This window comes from Oryctolagus cuniculus, chromosome 3 (genome assembly GCF_051225735.1).
Source record: "Oryctolagus cuniculus isolate XC-2025 breed Fujian yellow rabbit chromosome 3, ASM5122573v1, whole genome shotgun sequence".
In the NCBI taxonomy this organism is placed as follows: Eukaryota; Metazoa; Chordata; class Mammalia; order Lagomorpha; family Leporidae; genus Oryctolagus; species Oryctolagus cuniculus.
The window spans coordinates 139,109,233-139,135,053 of NC_142869.1; the positions used below are offsets into that span (position 1 = coordinate 139,109,233).

A 25,821-nucleotide genomic window follows, 5' to 3' on the forward strand; every position below is an offset into this window, starting at 1 on the left:
GAAAAATACCCAGCTTCATAGCAACCTTAGTGGCAGGTATTGTAATGATGACACTAAAAAGGATATAAAAACCTTGAGTTATTGTATGTTAATATAATAATAAGCAAAATCAGGAACAAAATGGATTCCAGTAGGCAGAGACATGAGGGAGCTGCAAAGTGTTCATGGAAACTTTGCTGCAGAATCTTTTTTTTATATAGTGTTTTTTTTTGTTTCTGGTTTTTTTTTTTTTTGGACAGGCAGAGTTAGACAGTGAAGAGAGACAGAGAGAGAAAGGTCTTCCTTTTTCCGTTGGTTCACGCCCAAGTGGCAACTACAGCTGGCATGTTGCAGCTGGTGCGCTGCGCTGATCCGAATCCAGGAGCCAGGTGCTTCCTCCTGGTCTCCCATGCGGGTGCAGGGCCCAAGCACTTGGGCCATCCTCCACTGTACTCCCGGGCCATAGCAGAGAGCTGGACTGGAAGAGGAGCAACCGGGACAGAATCTGGCACCCCAACTGGGACTAGAACCCGGAGTACCAGCACCACAGGCGGAGGATTAGCCTAGTGAGCCAAGGCATCGGTCTGCTGCAGAATCTTTTAACTAAAGCCCCCTTATATATGCACACATGTGCATGTGTGCACACACACACTTAAACATCAACAAGAGGGCATCTAAGTTTCCTCTGAGATCTGAAAACGAGAATTTTTTCTAGGTTTCACACTAACTTGATAAAAGGGTGTATATTTTAAAAGTAGTCCCACAGTTATAAAAACTGTTAAGATACAGACTGCATAAAATTATTGTATGACCACACTACAAGCATCCTGTGTGTTTTTAAAAATTTAACATTTTTTTTCAAGTGGTTGTTATACATATCCTTTGAAGATAGCTGTAAAAAGTTTCTGCTAGATACATGCTCCACAGTACTATAAATTGCTGGTCTCAGAGTTCCTGCAGGATTAATAGAAATATAAGATTGTGGCAGCTTTAGAACGGAGAGTCCAAGAAACAGCTGTAAGTAATTGGGGAAAGCATGGGTAATTTAGGCAAAAAAGAATTTTTCAAAAAGGTTGAAGATAATTCCTTAAGGTATAGGAATTCCTTCTTTATAACCAATTTCCTCCAAATTTTCTCCTCTATTTTTCTTATGTCCTGTCTCTATTACTACATACTCTCAAAAGAGTAGTCTTTCTGGGCCGGCACCGTGGCTCAATAGGCTAATCCTCCACCTAGCGGCGCCTGCACACTGGGTTCTAGTCCCGGTTGCTCCTCTTCCAGGCCAGCTCTCTGCTGTGGCCCGGGGAAGGCAGTGGAGGATGGCCCAAGTGCTTGGGCCCTGCACCCCATGGGAGACCAGGAGAAGCACCTGGCTCCTGCCTTCGGATCAGCGCGGTGCGCCAGCCGCAGTGCGCCAGCCGCGGCGGCCATTGGAGGGTGAACCAACGGCAAAAGAAGACCTTTCTCTCTGTCTCTCTCTCACTATCCACTCTGCCTGTCAAAAAAAAAAAAAAAAAAAAAAAAGAGTAGTCTTTCTGAAGTCTTGAGACTATAAAACAGTACTGCATTACTTTCATAATTCTGAGCACTAACAATCAGTACTGGAAGAATGATCATCAAGGTGATGAGCAGACTCACATTAAGTGATCTACAATGACCAAATTTACAAACCTCTCACCTCTATTTATGTGACATAGGGGATTCCATGAGATGCAGCATGAAAACCCATAAAGCAGGATACAAGGCAACATAGTAAGTAAAAAGAATAGGGAAAACCTATACTAAGGCCATTGGGTAGTTGAAGTCATTTTCAAGTTTTAGGGCACTCGAGGTATACTATGATAGTTCATCAACTGGCCTGAACATATTAATGCTAATTACCATCAGTTTGCAAGAAAATACCTTGTTCTAGTTTTTATGCTGACAAAATATTAGCAAGTAAATAGTAAAAGCAATACAGATCCTAAACTTACTGAAAAACCTTACTTTGGGGCCAGCACTGTGGTGTAGTAGGCTAAGCATCCACCTGTAGCACCAGCATCCCATATGGGCATTGGTTCATGTCCCACCTGCTCCTCTTCCAATCTAGCTCTCTGCTACGACCTGTGAAAGCAGTAGAAGATGGCCCAAGTGTTTGGGCCCGTGTACCCGTGTGGGAGACCTGGAAGTATCTTCCCAGCTCCAGCCGTTGCTGGAGTAAACCAGAAGATGCAAGACCTTTTTCTCTCTCTCTGCCCCTCTCTATCTGTAACTTTGCCTCTCAAATAAAAATAAAGAGAATCTTAAAAGAAAAAAACCTACCTTTATGATAGCAGTATGGGAATATATAAATAGAAACTACCAAACAATGGTGATTTGGGGGCATTTATTTGTAGTTATAAGATTTAGACATTTTGTTTTTGTTCTATATCTAATCATTTTATCAAAGTTATATTTAACTAATGAAAGATATTTTGAACAGTACTTGTGGCATTAAAATTTATTAATAGTTCTCCACTTCAAAAATGTTGAAATATTGGTAAAATGCCATACAATCCTAAATACCTAATGAACGCTCAGTAAAAATACAAAAGATTAGTGTGAGTGTATTTAAATGATAAAGACAAAGCCAAATAAAAATGTTCAGTGGCACAACATGTGCCCCAAAATTGTTACCTTCAGACAAAGAACAGTGTAAAAGCCCACATAAAGTCAGCATCAATTTACTGTGAGAAGAACAGCTGTCACCAAGCCCAAGTAACAGCAAGAAGCAGTTACTGTGTCCCAACTTACCATCTTCCTTTTCCTTTCTGCAATCTGTTCCTCTGATTCCATTTCTACTTCATTGCTAATAGGAGTTTTTTCTTCTATATCATCAATAAAATCTGGTTCCTGAAAGACACAAATGACTTGTTTATACAAACTACATGTCTTACAACAAATTCAATATATAAAAATTACAAACCCACTTAAAACTGGTCTCCTAATTCAAGACATTTTTCTCAAAACCATATAACCAAATAATTTTGTTTTAAAGTTCTAGTCAATAAAGTCCTAATCAGTAAAGATTGTGGCCTTATGCTTATCTTCTTCCCCAAACAGAAATACACTATTTCACAAAACCTACAAATACAATTGCCCAATAAACATGTCTGTTCAATTTAAAGCTTATGGAAAATGATTCCCAATAGATATGGCCATGGAGATGAGCAAAGCCTTAATTTTTAGATTTTAATGGCACTGCCCAGTTTTTCAGAGAGCATATAACAAAACATTGTTGTGGCAGAAGTATAGGTCAAACTTTATTTCCAGTATTATGTGGTACTAGTGAATTTTTAGGACTATTTCTCTGTTGATTATGGCACCTTCAGAGAATTGATATGATAACCTTGTGTCCAGATATTTAAGGGAAGAAAACTTTATGACTTCAAGAACATAAGGAAAGTGCCCTCTTGGAAGATGTTTTTAAACTTATCCAGTCTTAGGACAATTCTGTTTTCAATAATGCAAATGTTAATTCTGCAGATTCTGCTGGCTATTTCCTAATAATTTAATACTGTATAAACTAGCATATTTTATACCTTTAAGTACTTCATTGAACAGAATGCACTTTAAAAAAAATACAGGTTAAAATATGACATTATTTTCCTTTGTTAGTTCAATTTCATGAAGAATCAGTACAAGTTTAGTACCTGATTATTTGATACCGACAGTCTCAATGGAGAAAGCTTTCTCTGTTTTGTTTCTGGGCTCTTTATTTTGTTAGTTGTTCCTTCACAGTCCAAAGTAATATTCTGATTTTGTGTGTCCTTTTCTTTTGAAATATCTTTTTCTTTTTTTCCTTTTTTCCTTCTGGTCTCATAACCACTATTGATGTTTTCCAGGGATTCAGAACTACGTTTTAAAACAGGGCATTCTGGATTTTCTTTGAGGCATGCACAGTCCACCTTGTACTTACTAGAACAATAACCAGTTAAACATTTAATTATATGTAACAGAACTGGAAAAGTTCTAATCCATTTTAAGTTGCAGCACAACAAAATTATATGCAATTACTGGCTATATGCAATCCTTACATTTCTGTTAACTAGCTGAAAAGAAGTTTTATTTTCTCATAAGAAAAATAAAATAATTAGATGTTGATTTCTGACCATAGATTTGGCCTTACAATAGCTAGTAATATCTTATAGAAAAAAATTAATAAAAATTTTTTTGAGTCTTTTTAAGTGAGATGGTACTTTACTGTGAATTACACAAAATAACATGAAGGCCAAAACTGCAATTACTTTTTTGGCCCCATAATGTTCTATAAATTACTGTCCTGAAATTTAGCCTTTATAAAAAAAAATGCCAGAGGCCGGCGCCGTGGCTCAATAGGCTAATCCTCCACCTTGCGGCGCTGGCACACCGGGTTCTAGTCCCGGTCGGGGCGCCGGATTCTGTCCCGGTTGCCCCTCTTCCAGGCCAGCTCTCTGCTATGGCCAGGGAGTGCAGTGGAGGATGGCCCAGGTGCTTGGGCCCTGCACCCCATGGGAGACCAGGAAAAAGCACCTGGATCCTGGCTCCTGCCATCGGATCAGCGCGGTGCGCCGGCTGCAGCGGCGGCCATTGGAGGGTGAACCAACGGCAAAAGGAAGACCTTTCTCTCTCTGTCTCTCTCTCTCACTGTCCACTCTGCCTGTCAAAAAAAAAAAAAAAAAAAAAAAATGCCAGATATAGCAAATACTAGACATTAACTTAGTTTATCTTCTACTTTAAGGAAGGACTTAAATAACGAGGGTCTTTAAAAAGCTACCTTGAAAAGGTTTCCTTTTAGATGGAAGCTTGAAAAATAAGTAAACTATCTCATTACACAGTAATGATTATTATTCCTATTGTACAGGTGATTCAAAACTCATTGAGCGCCGGCTCCGCGGCTCACTAGGCTAAACCTCCACCTTGCGGCGCCAGCACACTGGGTTCTAGTCCTGGTCCGGGCGCTGGATTCTGTCCCGGTTGCCCCTCTTCCAGGCCAGCTCTCTGCTGTGGCCAGGGAGTGCAGTGGAGGATGGCCCAAGTGCTTGGGCCCTGCACCCCATGGGAGACCAGGAGAAGTACCTGGCTCCTGCCATCGGATCAGTGTGGTGCGCCGGCCACGGCGGCCATTGGAGGAAGACCTTTCTCTCTGTCTCTCTCTCTCACTGTCCACTCTGCCTGCCAAAAAAAAAAAAACTCATTGAGGGGGCCGATGCCGTGGCGCACTAGGCTAATCCTCTGCCTGCGGCGCCAGCATCCCATATGGGCGCCGGTTCTAGTCCTGGTTGCTCCTCTTCCAGTCCAGCTCTCTGCTGTGGCCTGGGATGGCGGTAGAGGATGCCCCAAGTGCTTGGGCCCTGCACCCACACAGGAGACCCGGAGGAGGCTCCTGGCTTCGGATCGGCACAGTTCCGGCCATTGCGGCGGCCATTTGGGGAGTGAACCAATAGAAGCAAGACCTTTCTCTCTGTCTCTCTCTCACTGTCTGTAACTCTACCTATCAAATAAATCAATAAAATCTTTAAAAAAAAAAAAAAAACTCATCGAGGTTCAGTATCCTATCCAAGGTCACACAGTTAATAAGTGACAGGGATTAAGTATTGGGTCTGTATAATTCTAAATGTTTAGAATGACAGAGCTGCAAATAAATATGATACAAGTAGTTTATGTTTATTAAGCACTTACTTCATGCCAGGAACTGCTTTTTGTTTTTAATTTGAAAGGCAGAGAGAGGAGAGACAGATGGAGCTCCCATCCAGAGGTTCACTGCCCAAATCCCATAACAATAAGGCTGGGTCAGGCCAAGCAAAGAGCTGGGAACTCAGGCTGTATCTCCCAAGAGGGTGGCCCAAGCAAGGAGCCAGGAACTCAATCTGGGTCTCCCAAGCAGATGACAGTGACCCCAATACTTAGAGCCATCATCTGCTGTTCCAACAGTGTGCATTAGCAGAAGCTGAAATCCAGAGCAGAACAATGTGCTACCCTAAACAGCATCTTAACTGCTAGGCTAAATGCTTGCCCCTAGGAATACTTTTAAACACTTGGCATGTTAACTTCCTGTTAAGTATTATTATTATTCCTATATATATTCGAGGTAACTGTACAGAGATGAAGAACTCTGTCTGAGGTTATAATAGCTAGTAAGAAACCACATTAGAATTTGAAACTAGATGGTTTATAAAAAAGCCCATTTATTTTTTTAATGCACTGACTGTCATTTACTTAAAAGGCAGAGGACTTGGCCAGGCCACAGCCTCCCTCGGCCTTCCATATGGGTGGCGGGGACTCTTCACCCTTTATCTGCTTCCTCCCAGGTGCATCAATATGAAGCTGATTCTGCATCAGACAGCTGGCTGGGACTCGAACTAGGCCACGTGACATGAGATGCAGGCATCCCAAACAGTAGCCTAACAAAGCCCACCCCTATGTTAAATTTTTTAAAAACTTAAGTATAAGTTTCTATACTCAGAATTAATAGTTTTTTCCCTATTGTTTCAGAACAAAAGTTTTGAGGTCTTTGCAGGATCCCCAACAAACCCTTTCTATTTATATTGAAAAAAAAATTGGCACTATTTCTTTTAAGGTGCAAAAAAATATTACTCATATTAACCAAATAAATTGTATGACTAAAATTATATTCCCTAAAATACAAGGAAGAAAAAATTCTCAAACAAGGTCTCTGCTGTCTGACTGAATTAGAATTACTAATTATAATTATTGTGAATATTTACATTACAATAGTAATTGAGGAAAGCTTACAAAAGAATTAAGTAACGACGATATAATGGAAGCTGATACCAAAATGCTTGCTTTCTATTATTTTTAACTACTTCATAATAAATAAAAATTAAAAGCTATAAAAGTAATGAAAATACCTTAATTATAATAAGGACATTAAGGAACTCTTTTAAAATAACAGATGATACATTTATAGATTTGAACTTACCAATTCCCATAGTCAAAATCAAAGGCAATAGTAATTTCAGTTCCCTTTGGAATACTTTGTATAGAATAAATGTAAAGATGTATGGTTCCATCTTCAATTTCATGCCTCACCTGTTAGTTAAAATCATTTATGAAAATATAAAATTATTCTATCTTGAGAAGCATCTTATTCTGTAATTTTGAAAACTATTCGAAGTATTTCAAATGCCACTAATTATAATACTTTTAACCATAAATCACTGGTTATCAAGCAGGAAGGTTTTTCAAAGGCATGTTGGTACCTGCTGCCAATCTACCTCTATAGCCCATCATATAGCTAGCATTCCCTGTTGCCCGCCCCCCTCAAAAGAGTATTTAAGCAATTCTAAGATGTAGATTTTTTGTCTCTTACAAGTGATGGCATCTTGGGTTTGATGAGATGCCATAATGGTATCCTTAACACTGTACTTTTCTATGAAAGAAATTGTTCTTGATACCTTACATGATAGCCTTTAGTCCTCACTATCATCTTTTAACAAATGGAACTGAAGCACAGATAATATTACAAAGCAAGTAAGTCAAAGAGAACAATGAATCTATTAAGTGTGGCTCAAACATCTACACTATTAGCTACAACATAAAATCTAGAACGTTTGGGTGCCAGCGTTGTGGCAAAGCCAGTTAAGCTGCCACCTCCAATGCAAGCATACCATATTAGCAATTTTTTGAGTCTCAACAGCTTCACTTCTGATCCAGCTCCCTGCTAATGCACCCAGGAAAGCAGCAGAAAATGGCCCACATACATGGGTCCCTGCTGCTCACATGGAAGACATGGATGGAGTTCTAGCTTCCTGGCTTCAGCCTGGCCCAGTCCCACCTGTTGCAGCCATTTGGGTAGGGAACCAATGGATAGATGGAAGATCGCTCTCTTTCTCTCCCTCCCTCTCTGTAACTCTGCCTTTCAAATCAATAAATAAACCTTTACTTTTTTTTAATGTTTTGAGATGCAGAAAACAAAACCAACATTATTTTATATGCAACTACAATGTAATTTTATACATTTTATGATGGATCGTATAAAATCTACTTTAGCTTTGCCATCTGGGTCAAAGTACAGCATATATTTGACCCATAAGTATAACTTCTAGGATAAACATAAGTCTTATTATAATAAGTCTTATTATAAGTCCTGTTACAAGGAACAACACAATTTCTTCAACATGCAAAGTAATTTTTTAACACCTCAAAGCCTGTATCACCTAAATTTTCACAATAGAAGAATATCGGGTAGCATAAAATCTATTTATAGTTCATAAGCATTTTAAGCTACCAGAGTTTTCCACTTAATATATTCCTTACACATTCTATGCCCCCTCCCAAGATTTCAATAAGCTTACCTCTGCATTGGGTATACAAGAACGTCTGATGAATCGAGCCTCATTCCCAAAAGTTCTTGCATCAACACACATTTCTAGCCCATGAAATTTAGAGTAGAATAAAACAAAAGGGTATGGTCTACAAAGAAAAAAAAATTAAAACTATTAACAATTTAGTATAATAATCACGTTATTCTTCAGAGGGAAACTGATGAAGCAACTTAAGAACAGAGTGTTTTTAAGAAACTTCTGGGGCCGGCGCTGTGGCTCACTTCGTTAATCTGCCTGCGGCACCAGCATCCCTCATGGGTGCCCGGTTCTAGTCCCGGTTGCTCCTCTTCCAGGCCAGCTCTCTGCTGTGGCCCGGGAAGGCAGTGGAGGATGGCCCAAGTGCTTGGGCCCTAAACCCGCATGGGAGACCAGAAAGAAACATCTGGTTCCTGGCTTCAGAACGGCACAACACCATCCGTAGTGGCCATTTGGGGGTGAACCAATGGAAGGGAGACCTTTCTGTCTCTCTCTCTCACTGTCTATAACTCTACCTGTCAAATAAAAAAAAAAAAAAAGAAAAGAAAAAGAAAAAGAAAGGAAAAAAACCTTGTAAGTAGTGAAGCCAAGATTTGAGCATGAACAGTCTTACTCCAGAATTCACTCTTAACTTATGCTAGTGTACACTAGTAAGATTTTTATCTGCTCTAATTTTACCTAAGTCAAAAGCAATTAATAGAAGGTGGAAATTCAAATTTACAAAGATAAAAGGGCAGTGACTACTGCCTATATAGAGGATTCATAATTCTATACCTCTGAAGTCCATACTTCCTGATACATTTTTTAAAAATTTTTCTAAAAGATGTATTTTATTCATTTGAAAGACAAGAGTTACAGGGAGAGGTAGAGCCAGAGAGAGAGAGAGAGAGAGAGAGAGAGAGGTCTTCCATCTGCTAGTTCACTCCCCAAATGACTGCAATGGCCAGAGCTGAGCTGATACGAAGCCAGGAGCTTCTTCCCGGTCTCTCATGTGGGTGCAGGGGCCCGAGGACTTGGGTCATCTCCCACTGCTTTTCCAGGCCATAGCAGAGAGCTGGATCAGAAGTGGAGCAGCTGAGATGCAAACCGGCACCCATATGGGATGCTAGCGCTGCAAGCTTGGGCTTTAACCCGCTGTGCCACAGCACTGGTCCCAACTTCCTGATAATTTATATAAGTAAGTAAAAAAATCAAGTTATAAACAAGAAATTTTTCAATAATTGTAGGATGTATACTGGGTATACAGACTAGTCCCCAGAGACAGAAACATACTTCTAGGGAGGTAATGGCTATCGGAGGTTCATTTGGATCAATTCCCCAAGAAACTGCAGACCATAGATGCAGATTTCAAAACCATTACAACACCAACAAAGTTGGAGTTGAAAACGAAGGCAATAATAGAAGACCAATTCTAAGAGCATCTAAAAAGAGGAAGGTGTTGTGTTAATGTGGTCTTTTCAATTTCTGTTCTGTTCTGAGTAATTAACTCAGGTCCTAGATGAAAAAGGTGGTTCCTTATAATCTCAAGTAATTAGAATTCCTGATTGATACCCTATATATATATCCAATCTATAAGGCTGTTGGTTTATCTTTGAAATGGATTGTTTATGGGCCGGCACCACGACTCAATAGGCTAATCCTCCGCCTAGCGGCGCCAGCACACCGGGTTCTAGTCCCGGTCAGGGCGTCGGATTCTGTCCCAGTTGTCCCTCTTCCAGGCCAGCTCTCTGCTGTGGCCCGGGAGTGCAGTGGAGGATGGCCCAAGTCCTTGGGCCTTGCACCCCATGGGAGACCAGGAGAAGCACCTGGCTCCTGCCTTCGGATCAGCGCGGTGCGCCGGCCGCGGCGGCCATTGGAGGGTGAACCAACGGCAAAAGGAAGACCTTTCTCTATGTCTCTTTCTCTCTCACTGTCCACTCTGCCTGTCAAAAAAAAAAAAACAAAAAAACAAAAAAACACACACACAAAAAAAACAAAAACAAAAAAAAAGAAATGGATTGTTTTAGGATTTTCAGCAAGAGAGAGACTGAGGAATATATCAGTGCATTTTATTGATATAGTTTATCATAGTTGAAGGTTATCATTAACCACTGTTTAAGCATACTACAGTGTTAAGTACTGAAATGATCATATAGGAAAATAAAATACATAGAGTGGTACTTCAAAAAGTTTATAAAAAAACAGTATTAAAAGTTCATTTTGGTGCAAAACCAAAAAATTCAATCTATACATAGTTTTTTGTTAATACATATTTTCCATAAACTTTTTGAAGTTCCCTGGTAAAATCATAGCATCCAAGCAGAAAAGCCAAAAATTTAATATTTAACTACAGAAAATGAACATGACCAAAGAAATGAATATACCTTTTAAAGAAATATCCATTTGCTTCAAACTGTTCTCTCAGCATAAACTTTCCTCTGTATTCAATGATAAGTGCATCAGGAGGCAAATCTTTTGCAGATTTCAGAATTTTCTTATTCTTCTGTATATGGCTCTAAAATTAGAGTAAATGTTGAGATTAATTAAATTTGGTTGCTTTCAATCTAAACAGTATTAAAAAGATTTTATAATTTTTTGACAAATGGTGGTATTTACCTCTACAGGAGGTTTAAAGAGTAAATTGTTAGTATTCAAATCTGATTTATTCATGTCTTTTTTGTCATTTCCACTGCCCAATCTCAGCGCTATTCTTTGTGCCTCCCTCTGAACACCCTCACTATACTGGTTATTATTTGCCTCTTCATAGCGATCCATCCATGCTTTGATTTTTGTTTCCCATCCAAAATTTGAACCATCAGATGAAGGATCAATCTCTGGAGCTGAACCCTAAAACCACAGCAAATTAAGTATTAATATCTGGACTTATGTACTTACATACACACACAAAAACACAATAATGGCAATGTATATAAAAGGACCTAACATAAACTAGATAAAATGTTTGTCTTTCTAAATTGGTCCTGTTGGAAACAAGACCATAAATTAGTGATCTTGTATGTTTTTAATACTGCAGATATGAGTAGGAGAATTGAAAGAGGCCAAATTAAGTTAGAATAGCAGAAACTAAATCTTCACTGTCACTACTGTTGCCATGTGGAGGATATCAATAAAATTTGCAAATGCTCAAAAGTTTGAATCAATGTCAGCTAAAGGTTCAAAAAACAGCAAGTGATTTTAAAGGCTACCAATATATCTACTCCAATCTATAGCCAAGAACCAAGCAATTTATGTGCTCAGTTTAAATCCAATATGCAATTAAGTATAATTTATTTTTGGGTATAATTTTAATGTTGTATAATAGAGCTACATTTAGATACCTAAATTTAGTATAATTCCAAGATCTATAATCAACTGTCCACATGATAAATTTAGTTGTAAACATCATTCATAATTTCTTCCTATAATGTTAAATAACTTGATAAGAAAACATTTTTTGGTAGTATGTGTAACCAGATGTAACTGAAATTTTATTATTACATACAGATTTCACAAAGATCCTTATATATTCTGTAAGGAATGTACATGGTCACGTGTTACTAAAATTTACCGTAACAGTTACCATATGAGTGACCATCTTTTATATAAAAATATCACTTTTCTATAATGAAGAATAAACTATAATAAAAACAACTCTTTGATGGGGCAGCCTTATTTTACCAACTGAAATTTTATGTACAGACATATTCTATATTATAATGACCACCTCATAATGAACTGATTTTTATACAAATGTGAGACACTATTTCATATCAAAGCTTTATTAAAGGAATCTATTCTGTTTTCAAATTATTTTTTTTTTTGGCCCTTAAGAGATTCCTCTACTGACTTGACATACCTTTAACACAGCTCCTAACATACATCTCTTAAACCCTATAAAATTAATATAGAGTTACTATGATTTTATTTATTATTAAATTATTTGAAAGACAGAAATAGAAAGAACCTCCAACAGCTGGTTCACTCTGTAAATGCCTGCAATGGTGAGGGCTGAGCCAGGCTGAAGCCAGGAGCTGAGAACTCTTTCTGGGTCTCTCATGTGGGTGGCAGGGACCCAAGTACTTGAGTCATCTGCTGCTTCCCAGGGTACAGACTAGCAAGAAGCTGGAATCACAAGTGGAGCTGGGACTCAAACCCAGGCACTCCCAAGTGCCAAATTCTCATCCAGTTAAAATAATTTTACAGAGATATCTTGAAGTTAAATATTTTTAAATAATTTTAAAAATTTATATCCCTAGTTACTTGTTTATATACTAAAGGAAAGTTTCAGTTAATGAAAAACACGTTCCTTCCTCATTAAGCCTGGTATTAGGATATTAAGATATATTGGGAAGAAGGGAGGACTGCTAGAGAATCAATAGATCTTGCAGCTTAACTGAAAATCTTTTTCAGGCCTCTTTATTCTCATGTCAGAGCAAATTTCATAAATCCAGGTTAACATAAGTACAAAATCACCAACTTTAACATATAAAGAACATTTGTTAAAAAAAATATTATGAAGCTTTGGATATTCAGTGTGCTGATACTTTTTTTTTTTTTTTTAAAGATTAACTTATGGGGGCTGGTGCCAAGGCCAGGAGCTTGGAGCTTCTAGGTCTCTCACGTGGGTTCAGGAGCCGAAGCACTTGGGCCACCTTCTACTGCTTTCCCAGGCACAGTAGCAGGGAGCTGGATCAGCAGTGAAGCAGCAGGGTCTCAAAACCATCGCCCATATGGGATGTAGCATCATAGGTGGCAGCTTTACCCACTACACCACAATTAAGCCTCAAGGCCAGACCCACATAGTTTTTTCACAAGCATTTTTCCACGAAACTTCAAAAGACTCACAAGCATAGGTTTCAAAATTCTTTGCACCAAAATAAACATCTTTCAATTCTATTTTTCCACGAACTTTCTGAAGTTCCCCCATATACCTTCCCTTTTGATCAATGTATTACGGTAATAGGGTCAAAGGACTACAAAAGTAGTATATTCATCTAGTTAGACTTCTCTAAGGACCCACTTCCAGTAAAGAAAAAGCAGTAAGACCGCACACAATAAAGATAGCATAAAGATAAGAAAAAGCAAGCACACTGTTAACTCCTGAATAATTAACAGTTGATAATAACATCATATTTAACGTATTTACCTTAACTCTTGATGACTTCCTAGATCCTTCACGAAAGGCCTAAAAATAAATATGAAATTCTGGATTGGTTTTTTAAAAACTAGATATAATTAATACTTAATAACCAGGTTCACTGAAGTTTTTTACTTAAGTGTTAAAATACAAAAAAACAAAAATCTGGTAATAACCAACAAACCCACAGGTAAGAAAATATTTTGTATAAATACTTATTAAAAATGGAGACTATTTAGAATGTTAAAAAATGCATGCACTATGATGTTCTAAGACAGAAATCTCCAAAACTTCTAGGTGCTCAATATAGTAATCATGGAAAAATATTTATGAGGAAATTGGGGAAGACACTAGAAGCATTATAATAATTTTGTTGAAGTGATGAGATATTTTATGTAGGAATAAAACAATGTTGTTATTTAATTCTCTAGGTAATCACTTAGTAATATTTGAGTGTTTATTGGGGCTTGCTTAAGTAATAAGTACTTAAAGTAATGGAATTTTTCAGTTCCATCATTTCATGGGAACACTGTCATATGTACAGATATCACTGACAAATTTAATGAAAAATTTGCTTACAGTTTTCCGCCATCAGATCCTAGGGATAACTTACCACATAAAATTTAAGTGAAAAAAAAATTCTATATTGTAAGAAACTCAACAAATGGAAAGCTAATGCATTAAAATTTTAAAGTGAGTTCAACTGTTTAAAATAAAAACTTGCTAGATCTTTCCACCTTTTTAGCTGCTGTCCATTACTCTCAGTCTCCTGCCTTTCCTGTAAGACTAAGCTCCCTATCTATATACTATCTACTTATTTTTAAAAAAGCAAAAACGTACTTTTTTACATTTTGAAATGTTTTGTTCTTTCTCCCCACTTTTTTTCCTTCTTTTATCATTAACTTTGGAAACTCTTGAAGCAGTTAAAGTAATTGAAGTTGGAGTATGCTGAAATGCAGTATATAATTCCACAGGAACCTCATCACCACTCTCAGTTGCACTGGTATCACCATCTTCAAAGGCAAAATAAAAATTATTGCACATGTAATATTTCTATTTCAAACAATAAAAATAGCATTCCACACAATAAACTATTATTTCTATATTTGCAAAGAATAAAATACATATTTTCACTTCTTCAGTCACCTGACTTTTGTAAGATACATCTGAATGTAAACTACAACTATTTCCTCACATTAAACTAGAAAGGATCTGTCTAAATGGCTGACATCATATTCTAATGGTGTAATTGTAGGAATAGGTACTCCCAGGGGCCAGCACTGTGGCGTAGCAGGATAAGCTGCTGCCTGCAGTGCCGGCATCCCATATGGGCGCCAGTTCAAGTCCCAGCTGCTCCACTTCCGATCCAGATCTCTGCTATGGCCTGGGAAAGTATTGGAAGATGGCCCAAGTCCTTGGGCCCTTGCACCCACGTGGGCGACCCCGAAGAAACTCCTGGCTCCGGATGAGCACAGCTCTGGCTGTTGCGGCCAACTGGGGAGTGAACCAGCAAATGAAAGACCTCTCTCAGGGCCCGCACTGTGGCACAGCAGGTTAAAGCCCTGGCCTGAAGCGCCGGCATCCCATATGGACGCTGGTTCAAGATCAGGCTGCTCCACTTCCGATCCAGCTCTCTGCTGTGGCCTGGGATAGCAATAGAAGATGGCCCAAGTCCTTGGATCCCTGCACCCATGTGGGAGACCCAGAAGAAGCTCCTGGCTCCTGGCTTCGGATCGGCGCAGCTCTGGCCATTGCGGCCAACAAGGGAGTGAAACAGTAGATGGAAAACTGACCTCTCTCTCTCTCTGCCTTTCCTTCTCTCTCTGTGTAACTATTTCAAATAAATAAATCTTACAAAAAAAAAAAAAAAATAGGTACTCTCATTCCCCATGAAGGAGGATTTACCCTCTGATGCAGCCATTCCATTTCTAGGTATCTAATACAAAATTAAAAAAAAAAAAAAGCTTTCTCGAAGAGGCTTTCATTGAAGGTACTATCTGTAATAACAAAAACAAAACAAACAAAAATGACTCAAATATTCATCAAGTAAGAATGGCTGAATAAGCTGCTATCAATATATTTCAAACCAAAAAGAGAATTGTTGCATATATTACACAGAAGTTAGAAAATTCCCTTCCTAAAAATGAAATACCATTCCACATGATAAACTAATAGATCACCATCTTTCTGAAGCGTAAACATATAATTACTTCTTTAAACCAGGAAATTATCTATGAATAGGAAAATCATGAATGATCTAAATTATTTTAGTTTCCATATTTCTTATAAGTATATACATACTTTGTAATGCATTAGAATATATAAAATCTACACTAGAAATTGTAAACTAATACACAATCAAAATTCATCAATAAGGCATTTACATCTAATAAAATATATGGCCACTTATTCTCTCAATTACACTAAATGTACTATAAGTCCTTTTTACCCACCTGACATATTTTCCCTTTTCCGGCGTTGTAGTAGCACCGCCCTTTCTTTATCCAAACTCCTACATTAAAATATAACATGATTATTTATCAAACTTTCATAAATTTAATACAAAGAGAACTGTCTTAAATAACAATTTATTATTTCTAAGTGAAAAACCAACCATATTAAAATATATGCAGCATTCCTTGCCTTAATGAGCTAGCATTTTAGCAGCAGAGATACCACTTAAGTGCCTCCCTTTCACTATTAAGAAAAGTTGTTTACTTAAGAAACTAGCACATTTTTAATCTCCCCCAGCCTGTACCTATGAACTACATCATTCTTTACCTTTTTCTCCCAACTTTTTCAATACATACACTTTTTAATCTAGAGGCCATATATAAATTGCACTAGATTATTCTTAGATCGGAGAATAAAAGCTCCAGGCTAAAATATCTACAACTCAGTAACAGGCTTGCTTTGATGTCTGAGACATGTTACTATCCTAACCATTACAGACAGCTATCCTAGTTACCAAAGTGACCACCTTTGTAATAGTTACTTTTTAACCAACTCTTAATGAATTCATCAACAGATATTTACCCCCACCAAAAGACTTGTGGCACAGTGGGTTAAGCTGCAGCTTGCAACGCTCACATCCCAAATCGAAGTGCCCATTTGAGTCCAGGACTCTGCTTCTCATCCAGTTCCCTGCTAATGTGCCTGGGAAAGCAGCAGATGATGGCCCAAATACTTGGGTTCCTGCCACCCACATAAGAGACCCAGATGGAGTTCCAGGCTCTTGGCTTCGGCCTGACCTAGCCCTGGTCATTGCGGCCATTTGGAGAACGAACCAGCGAACAGAAGATCAATTCCTCTCTCTGTCACTATACCTTTCAAATAAATAAAATAAATCTTAAAAAAGAAACAACAAAAGAAAATACAAAACAAAACAAAACTATCTGGCAAAAAGCAATCATTAAGTGAAACAAAACCTACAGAGAAAAATCTCACTCATAATATAAGAAATGCAAAATGTAACTGAGTTAGCATTTCTTGCCTAATTAACCTGGCAAAAATCTAAGTCTGCCAAAGCAGTATTGTGAGGCTTGGGAAAATAGGCATGCTTACCTATTACCAAAAGGAATTCAAAATTACACAGCTTCTACTGGAGGGGAATTTGGCAATACCTGACTAAATCTTATAGGCACATTTACCCTTTTACTTAACAATCCCACTTCTAGTTTCAACAAGAAAAGACTGGAAACAAATCCCCACCCAAATAGGACTGCCTGTATAAACCATTGTACATGAAAAAGATAAAAGTACCTTAAAGTTACACAAAGAAATAATAAATCTCTATATGCTACTATGATCTTTGGCTTTCAAATGGAAAAAAAAATGTGGCAAGTATCCTTTATAATAATAAATTATCATATACATAGGAGAGGAAAGGACTACAAATATACATCTACATAGGAGAGGAAAGGACTATAAATATATATATATATACACACACATATTTGTATGTAAAGAAAGAAATCATGGAAGGAAAATTGATTTTAAAAAATTGTTACTTCTGGGGTTGAAGCAACACAGATATAAGTTAGACTTATTTTGAATATATTTTGTTTTATATATTTAAATAAGACAGAACTACTTCTTCCATCAAGTTATTATACAAGAAAACCATTAAAGCAATTCTTAAAATAAAAAACTCAATTATTCATATCTTTCTGGTGATACGAATAGAAAATGATAGAGCCATTTTAGAAAATAGTTTGACAACTTCTTATAAAATGAAACATGCAGCTATCAGAGAACTGAGGTATTATATTCTTGGGCATTTGTTCCACATGAAGAGAAGAGATATACACAAAAACCTATACAGAAAAAATTTTGGCACTGAAATAAATTTCGTTTTTCCATGAAATTTCTGAAGTACCCTCATATGTACATGTGTATAGTTACATGAATAAACACTGATGTAATTATACTTATATCCAGAAACACAAACACAAATTCATAAATTCTTTATCAATGAGGGATCTTCAAAGGTTTATGGAAAATGTACATTACGAAAAATTATGCATGGATTTCAACTTTTTTGCCTAACAGCTTAATTTTTAAAAACAGTTTTATTTTATTTATGTGAAAGGTAGAGTGACAGAAAGAGGGGGAGAAACAGAGAAAGATCTTCCATCCTCTGTTTTACTCCCCAAATGGCCGCAATGGCCGAGGCTAGGCCAGGCCAGACCCAGGAGCCCGATATTCCATCTGGGTGTCTCACATGAGTGGCAGGGACCCAAGCACTTGAGCCATCCTCCGCTGCTCTCCCATGTGCATTAGCAGGGAGCTGGATCAGAAGCAGAGCAGCCTGGACTCAAACCGGCGCTCCAATATGGGATACCAGTGACACAGGCAGTAGCTTAACCTGCTGCACCAGAATGCTGACCCCAGTAAACTTTGAATTCATTTTCCATGAACATGCTGAAGTACTTTCATTTGGCTACTGAGTGCGAAGGGGTTTCAGAGCATGACATTATAATAGCAATGAACATACACAGTACCCAGTGTATATCATAGAATGCTACTGAGCAGTAAAAATAATAATTTAAAAGATGAAACAGTGATAAGATATATGTAACAAATGTAATGGTTCTCCACAGAACTATGCCGAGTGTTAATTCATAAGCTAGATCATAAACTATATAATTCTACTTACATAATGTTCTTACAGAATTCTTGAAATGACAAAATTGCAAAAATGGTATACAGCTTAGTGGCTGCCATAAGTCAGTAGAAACAGTGGGGTATGATTATAAAAGAATGAGGGAACCCTGTGATGATGGCAATGTTCTGTGTCTTCACTGTTTTAGCGTCAATATCCTAGTTGTATTACTATATTAATAGTTTTGCAAAAATATTATTACTAGAAGAATCCAGGTAAAGGGTACACAAGATATTTGTACATCATTTCACAACTGCATGATAATGTACAAGTAAAATGTTTATTTAAAAACAAAAATTAAATAAGCAAACAACCTAAACAACATAAGTATCTATTTGGTATAATAACCACACAGTGAAATTCTTTAAAGGATTGTTTAAACAATAAATTGCTTAAAAATAAACTGATTGTATATCACTGTGGACCATTCCCTAAGGGGGAAAAAATGTTCCAAACTTTTTGTGTAATCATATTGTTGATCCTAGTATTGGTGCTGATGCTTTCATACTATTATATTCTTCTATGGGATTAAGCAACTGAGTAATTATGTGATAGCCCAATCACATTATCATCTGTGTTGTTGAATGCCAGGATAAAAGGAGATATAGATATAAAATTGGTTAAATAAAAATTTGTATTCCTGAATTAGAACTGCAAGTATTGGTATAAACTCAGATATTTTATCTTAAAAATAACCAAACATACAAAACATTCTTCCTAGCTTTGTCTATTAAAAAGATGAGGAAGAGTGACCAATCTAATAGAAATGAAGATGACTAACTCCCAGATTCCAGCCTGGAAAGCCAATTCTGAGTTTCCGACACAGAAGTATAAGATAAGCCAAGACATTTTGCCATACCAGATAGCAAAGAATCTATCAGGTACCACTGTGGTATTGTCAAAAGACCTTGAAAGCCAACTTGTAGAGGTTCTTAGTGACCAAAATTGGAACAAAATTTAAGCATCAATAAGGACCCACCACATTTATATCTGTAAGTTCATAGTTAATACTTTAATATTTCCATTATTGTGAAACTGGTAAATCAAGGCTAGCTATCAACAACCACTTATCCTGGGTTTCCTCACTGAAACATACTGTAAGAGAGTTGAGGAGTTACCTTAGGAAGCCTTTTTCTGTATTCCAGCCATCAAGTGACAAGCAACAGAATTGATAGATCACTAATTTGCAACCCCTAATAAATTAACAATTTTAAAGAATGACTATGTGCCATATATGTACCACCTGACAGAACACAGTCTTATCAAAAAACAAAAGAAATAAAACCCAAGACCCTAAATCTGATCAAGCTGATAGGTTCAATATACCTTTTCACAGCAATTCAAAGGGCAGAGAACTTGTGAAACCATGACATTGTAACCAGCAAAATCCATCAGAACAAACAACTGAATTTTGTAGTCATTGCAAAGAGGACAGAGGGTAGCAGAGTGAGGGAAGTAAGTTTAGATAACTAGGGACTTTAAGAGATGTATATCAACCAATCAATATTGTAACAGTGGCTACAGTGATTTTGTTGTATATAATGGCTTTATGATTATAGTGGTTCCTCTTTACCTGCAAGAGGATACATTCTAAGACCCCAAGTGTATGCCTAAAACTAAAGTTAGTAGTGATCCTATATATACTATGTTGTTTCCTAGATGTTCTTACCTATGGTGAAGTTTAGTGTATAAGTTGGGCACAGTAAAAGATTAACAACTAATAATGAACTATAACAATTATAGCTACTATAATAGAAGTCATGTGAATGTCATTTCCCTTTCAAATATCCTATTGCACTGTACTCAACCCTTCCTGTGAAGACATGAGATGATATTTAAAGAAGTGCTTTACCAATTTTCACTGGCATATCTGAATTGCCAACATCACTACTCTTGTGCTTTGAGGTCATTATTAAATAAAAGACTGGTACTTGAACATAAGCAATATAATACCATGAAAGCTGCTACGTGACTTATGGGTGGGTAGCATAATATAGTGTGGATATGCTGGACAAAGAGTTGATTAATGGCCCAGATTGGATCAGACAAGGTATCATTACACTACTCAGAAACGTGTACAATTATAAAACTTATGAATTGCTTATTTTGGAATTTTCCATGTAATAGTTTTGGATGGTAACTGAAAGCAAAGCTGCAGATAAGGGAGGATTACTTTTTTTAAAAAAAGGATCCTTTACTAGATATATATATTGAAATACGCATTATACATACAGATGAAATAATATGATTATCTGGCATTTTCTTCAAGATAATGTGAAGGGAAGAAGAAATACATGGGAGTATAGATAAAAAAATTTGTTGACAATTATCGAAGCAGGGTGGTAGAAACATATAGTTTCATTGTACTATTTTACTTTTACATAGGTTTAAAATATCCATCAGAAAACCAAAACAGAAATGGGGAAAAAAAATACTAGAAACCAAAGGGATGACAGACCTACCAAATTCTTTACCTTGAGAGAGTGTTTGTCTAGTAACTTTTTTATATGGATTAATTCAATGAAAAAAGATGCCATCAATTAGAAGACGGACTGTGATTTGATGCATTGTTAAGTAAAAACCTTACAAAGCAAACCATTAAACACTATCAAAGAAAATATTTTTCTCAATTTTACAGATGTCAGATTACAAAAATAATAAACATAAAATGCTTCTTAGAATTGATAAAATATAGTGATTCAATAATTCATAAATAAATTTCTGTTAACTAAAGCTTACTTCAATAGAATTACCGGCAATTTTATCAGGCACGCACAACTTACCTAGGCTGACAACGTTCACATAGATATGTATCAGGAATATGCTGCCTGTCAATCCCCATGCAGTCAATATGTTGCCAGACACTTAAAGGAGAAAAAAAGCAAAACATAAAAAATATTAAAAGTATCCTTACATTAAGATTTGATATTCCTTTTACCTGTCACTTAGTAAGCACCTACTTTGAGCTTAGTAATCTAAACAGTGCTGTGAGGAATTCCTAGAAATCTGTCTTCACAGGGATAAAATTTCGAAATGCAAAAAGAAGACGAATAAGAGATACATGAATTTCTAAAGCAAGTATGATTTAAAAGATAAAAACATATAGGTTACAAATGCTATTAGAAATCATAAAGTGACGATGTTTACTCTTGGAGTTAATAGGAAAAGCACCTCAGAAAACAACAGACTTGAACAGAACTTCATTTGGGAAATAGGAAGAAAAGGCATTATTACAACAACATTTATTAATTAACAGATATGAGAAGGTACCCAATATATATAAAGAGGATCGTTCATTTTGAGAAATACATGGGGTAAAACTGGATTAGTTAAGTACAATCATATAGAACATGAAATGTTGGAATATCTGTAGATTTCCTTCATTAACAGGTAACTACTAGAAGTGCTTTAGTGGCTAATAGTATTAATTCAAAAAAGTTAAGAAACTGAAAATACAAAGACCAAGAGACATTTTAAACATTCCAGAGTTGAGGTAAAGAAGAACAAAATTAGAAATATGGCAGAGGGAAAAAATTCAAGAATCCAAGAGGTATCCCATGAAGATAAAGATTAATTACTTTTAAGGGAATACATGGACCAAATTGAGACAAACTTCTCAATTTGTTATTAATTTTCCATTCGTTTCTTCTTGTTCTTCTTCAGATTTATTTTATTTATTTGAAAGGCAGAGTGACACAGAGAAAGGGAGAGACAAAGAGATCCTCTATCTGCTGGTTCACTTCCCACATGGCTGCAACAGCCAGACCAAAGCCAGAGTCTGGAACTCCATCTGAGTCTCTCCTGTGGGAGGCAGTGGCCTAAGTACTTGGGTCATCTTCTGTTGCTTTCCCAGGCATGTCATCAGGGAGCTAGACTGGAAATAGAGCAGCCAAGACTTGAACCAGTGCTCCAATATGAAATGCCAACACTGGAGAAAGCAGCTTAAAATGCTATGCCACAGCATTGAGTCCCCTAATTTTATTTTCTTGTCAAGACACCAATTTATCTAAAACTAACATACAAGGAGTTTTCAAAGAGTTTACAGAAAATGCATAGTATGTAAAAACTGCATGGACTTCAATAATAAACTTTTAATTCCATTTTTAATTAACTTTTTGAAGTACCCTCATGTATGCATGTTTCCAAAAACAGTCTTATTCATTCTATACACAGTAATTAGCCAGTTCCAATTGAACTGCTGAACTAATTACTATTGTGCTGCTCTTTACTTCTCAAGTGAAAATACTGGGGCAAAAACTGGTAAAGAAAAACAAAAAGAAGGGTAATACAATATATATCTAAGATGTAGAAAAGCAAAGCAAATCACAAGGTTTTATATATATAGTTAAATTTGTGAGGTAAGTAATGATGTCATGTGAACAAGAAACAAAGCTAGGAAATGAATAAATGGTCACAGTATAGGTGTCAGGCTTGAAGGCTAAAGAAACATGAAAAAAGGGGCAATGGAAGTAAGAATAAAGGAAAAAATATAAATCTTGGAGTATATTACAGGTTAAGCAACAGAAAATTAGAGTAACAAAAAAACAGATTTATAACAAAGCAGTCACTGAGAAGCAAATACCTTGATTAATCCAAAAATTGTGACTGCTTCTTCAAGAATATGTAGATAGATATAAAAAATCATAAGGATAATTTTACTAGTCTCTAATAGAGGTAACTGCATATCAGATATAAATTATTGTAATTAAAGAAAAACACACTTATATTATGCATTAAAATAAAAACAATGCAAAGTGGTATGTTATCTATCACATTAGATGAGATCAGCTAAGAGAAGTTCTTTTATATGATTGGCTACAATATGAATTGACATTTTATGATAAAATAAAGCACGTTGCCATTGAATAAATTTTCTGAGGTCATTTTTCATGTAATTACATTATGGGTAATCAGGATTTATTTTTAAAATTGAAAGGGTACCACAGTATTTTTATTATTAAAACAAACTCAGGGTATTAATATTATAACTTTTCATAAAAATACTAACAGATTTCACACTCCACTTAACACTGATTTCCTACATTTTGGCAAAATTAAATGAACTTTTTGAAATGTAATTCCAACTACATATTTGTATCAACATCCAATTTTTACTCTAAAAGATGGGAATAATATTACAAATAATACAATTTAATTTATATTTGGTTCTAGGATACATTTCTATAATCACATTCAAATATGTGTATATGCCGTACTACTTCAAACCAAATATTGAAGCTACACTGTTAAGGACCAGACCCAGGAAATGCTGCAAAGCTACCACCAGACTGTTTTGCTGTCTATAATGTACTTCTTAAATACTCTCTGCTCCCCATCCTGTGAAGGGAAAGGACCCAATAACTTTAATGCTGAAATCCTGTTCCCTCTCCATCCTCCCCCAAGCCTCCCCCACAAAACAAAAACAAAAACAAAAAACCCAAAAGCCAAAAAGAAAACCCCACTTTCTATCCCAATCACACCTTCTCTAGGGGAAGAGGCCTTTCTTGGTGGTTGAACCAGGGTTGGGGGAGGGGAGACTGTGGTTCTGGTTCAGGGAGACTCCAGAGTGCTGCAAGGTTCAAGTCAAAAGGAGGTGAGAGAGTCAGGTCAAACAAACATCAATCAAAATGTTTAATTTCCCCCAAAACTGGAAAATTACAGTTGACTATACAGCACAAATAATTCCAAAGGATATACAGAGGACTCAATTTTATACTCATATCTACTGTGTCTACTACTTTACATACTTAGGTTACTAATGAACTAGCTGAAAAAGAGATGTGATCTTATATGAATAAAGTTCAAAACTGATCAACTATGACTCAATTAACAAAGGGAACTTCTAACAAATTCTAAGATAGCTTTTTTTTTTTTTTCCAGAAAAGGCTTTTCCTAGGAATAAAATAGACTACACCAACAGTACCAGAAGTCCCATTTTAAAAATGCTTTCATTAATTTCTTCAAAAGTGACTTTAGTTATGTTTCAGCATTAACAACCAAAAGTAGCATTCAAGAATAAACTAATGGTTTGAAATATTTTACCTGCATTTGTCACAACAGATCATGTATCCATCATCATGTGTAAAACCACATATACACCTGGTTACATCAGTACCATAACTTCCATCCTCAGATGTGCTGATTGTAGTAGCACTGGAAGTTTCATCAAAATTAGGAGTGGTAAATATGCCTACTTCATTTTTGCTAATAAGAACTGATGGAGGAGGGGATGCCGGAGGTGTTGGAGGAGGACGAGCACCATAATTATGGTCCTGGATAATTGAACACAAATAGGGCACAACGTTATTTAATTTCAGCAACAATGTGAACTAAGCTACTTAAATAAAATTCAGCCCTTATTATGAATTCTCAAGAGAGATGAAACTGACCTATTTCTTCCTTAATATCTTTAAAATAATGACTCTGCAACTACAAGAATAAGTGAATATATCTATCTATGAGGTAGAGGTGGTCACCTTCAAATCAAACTGGAATCTCCCCAAAATTCCAAAGATATGAGGAATATTCAAAAATTTTGTAGAAACGGGGAATTAAAAGATAATGTAAACTTTCCGTGAACTTTTTGAGGCCCCTAATATGGCCACACAACACCATCCTGAAGGTAGAAGTACAAGATGTGAGAGGTTAATGTAGACAAATATAGGGCTAACAACATAGAAGCTAAACAATAAAACAACAAAAGATATACTATCATTATAAAATACAATATGGGACTTAAAATTGTGGTAATTTTTATTCTATTCCAAGTAATAAAAAAAATCATAGTTCTATCTCCATATTATCACAAATGTTATCAGTTCTGCAACTATGTTTGAACCTACACTCTGCATCTCAATAGCTATGTAATGCTGAGTAAGTTAGATAAGCTTACATTTTTTCAGCTTTAAGAGAACAAAATGACACCTTATGAAGCAGTTTTTGAGGATTAAATAAGATATCATATGCTAAAAAAAAAAAAGCATAGATCTTAGTAAAAAAACAAACAAAAAAAAACAAGAGATAAGGGTCTTGAGCTGTGGCATAGTGGGTAAAGCTGCTGCCTGCAGTGCCGGCATCCCATATTCGCTCTGGTTCAAATCCTGGCTGCTCCACTTCCAATCCAGCTCTCTGCTATGGCCTGGGATAGCAATAGAAGATGGCCCAAGTCCTTGGGCCCCTGCACCCACGTGGGAGACCCAGAAGAAGCTCCTGGCTTTGGATAAGCTCAGCTCTGGCCATTG

At 36.5% G+C, this 25,821-nt stretch overlaps 1 protein-coding gene across 11 annotated transcripts in view; it reads right to left on the reverse strand.

Annotated features, from left to right (window-relative positions):
• The window catches only part of KMT2E (lysine methyltransferase 2E (inactive)), an 84,393-nt gene that overhangs the window by 20,133 nt on the left and 38,439 nt on the right, over positions 1 to 25,821 (reverse strand). For 7 of the 11 annotated variants that reach the window (XR_016230980.1, XM_070071170.2, XM_017342740.4 and 4 more), the window contains 11 exons: positions 24,623 to 24,852; positions 21,364 to 21,444; positions 15,870 to 15,928; positions 14,257 to 14,429; positions 13,426 to 13,464; positions 10,896 to 11,126; positions 10,664 to 10,794; positions 8,295 to 8,412; positions 6,920 to 7,029; positions 3,651 to 3,915; positions 2,752 to 2,850 (listed from right to left, as the gene is read on the reverse strand). Coding sequence is in view for 10 of the 11 variants with exons in the window: in XM_070071170.2 (XP_069927271.2) it covers positions 2,752 to 2,850; positions 3,651 to 3,915; positions 6,920 to 7,029; positions 8,295 to 8,412; positions 10,664 to 10,794; positions 10,896 to 11,126; positions 13,426 to 13,464; positions 14,257 to 14,429; positions 15,870 to 15,928; positions 21,364 to 21,444; positions 24,623 to 24,852 (1,536 nt within the window). In the remaining variant the exon portion in view is untranslated. Of the gene's footprint in view, positions 1 to 2,751; positions 2,851 to 3,650; positions 3,916 to 6,919; positions 7,030 to 8,294; positions 8,413 to 10,663; positions 10,795 to 10,895; positions 11,127 to 13,425; positions 13,465 to 14,256; positions 14,430 to 15,869; positions 15,929 to 21,363; positions 21,445 to 24,060; positions 24,150 to 24,622; positions 24,853 to 25,821 lie in introns of all 11 variants that reach the window. The other 4 variants (XM_089328482.1, XM_070071173.2, XM_070071171.2 and 1 more) reach the window with 1 other exon arrangement.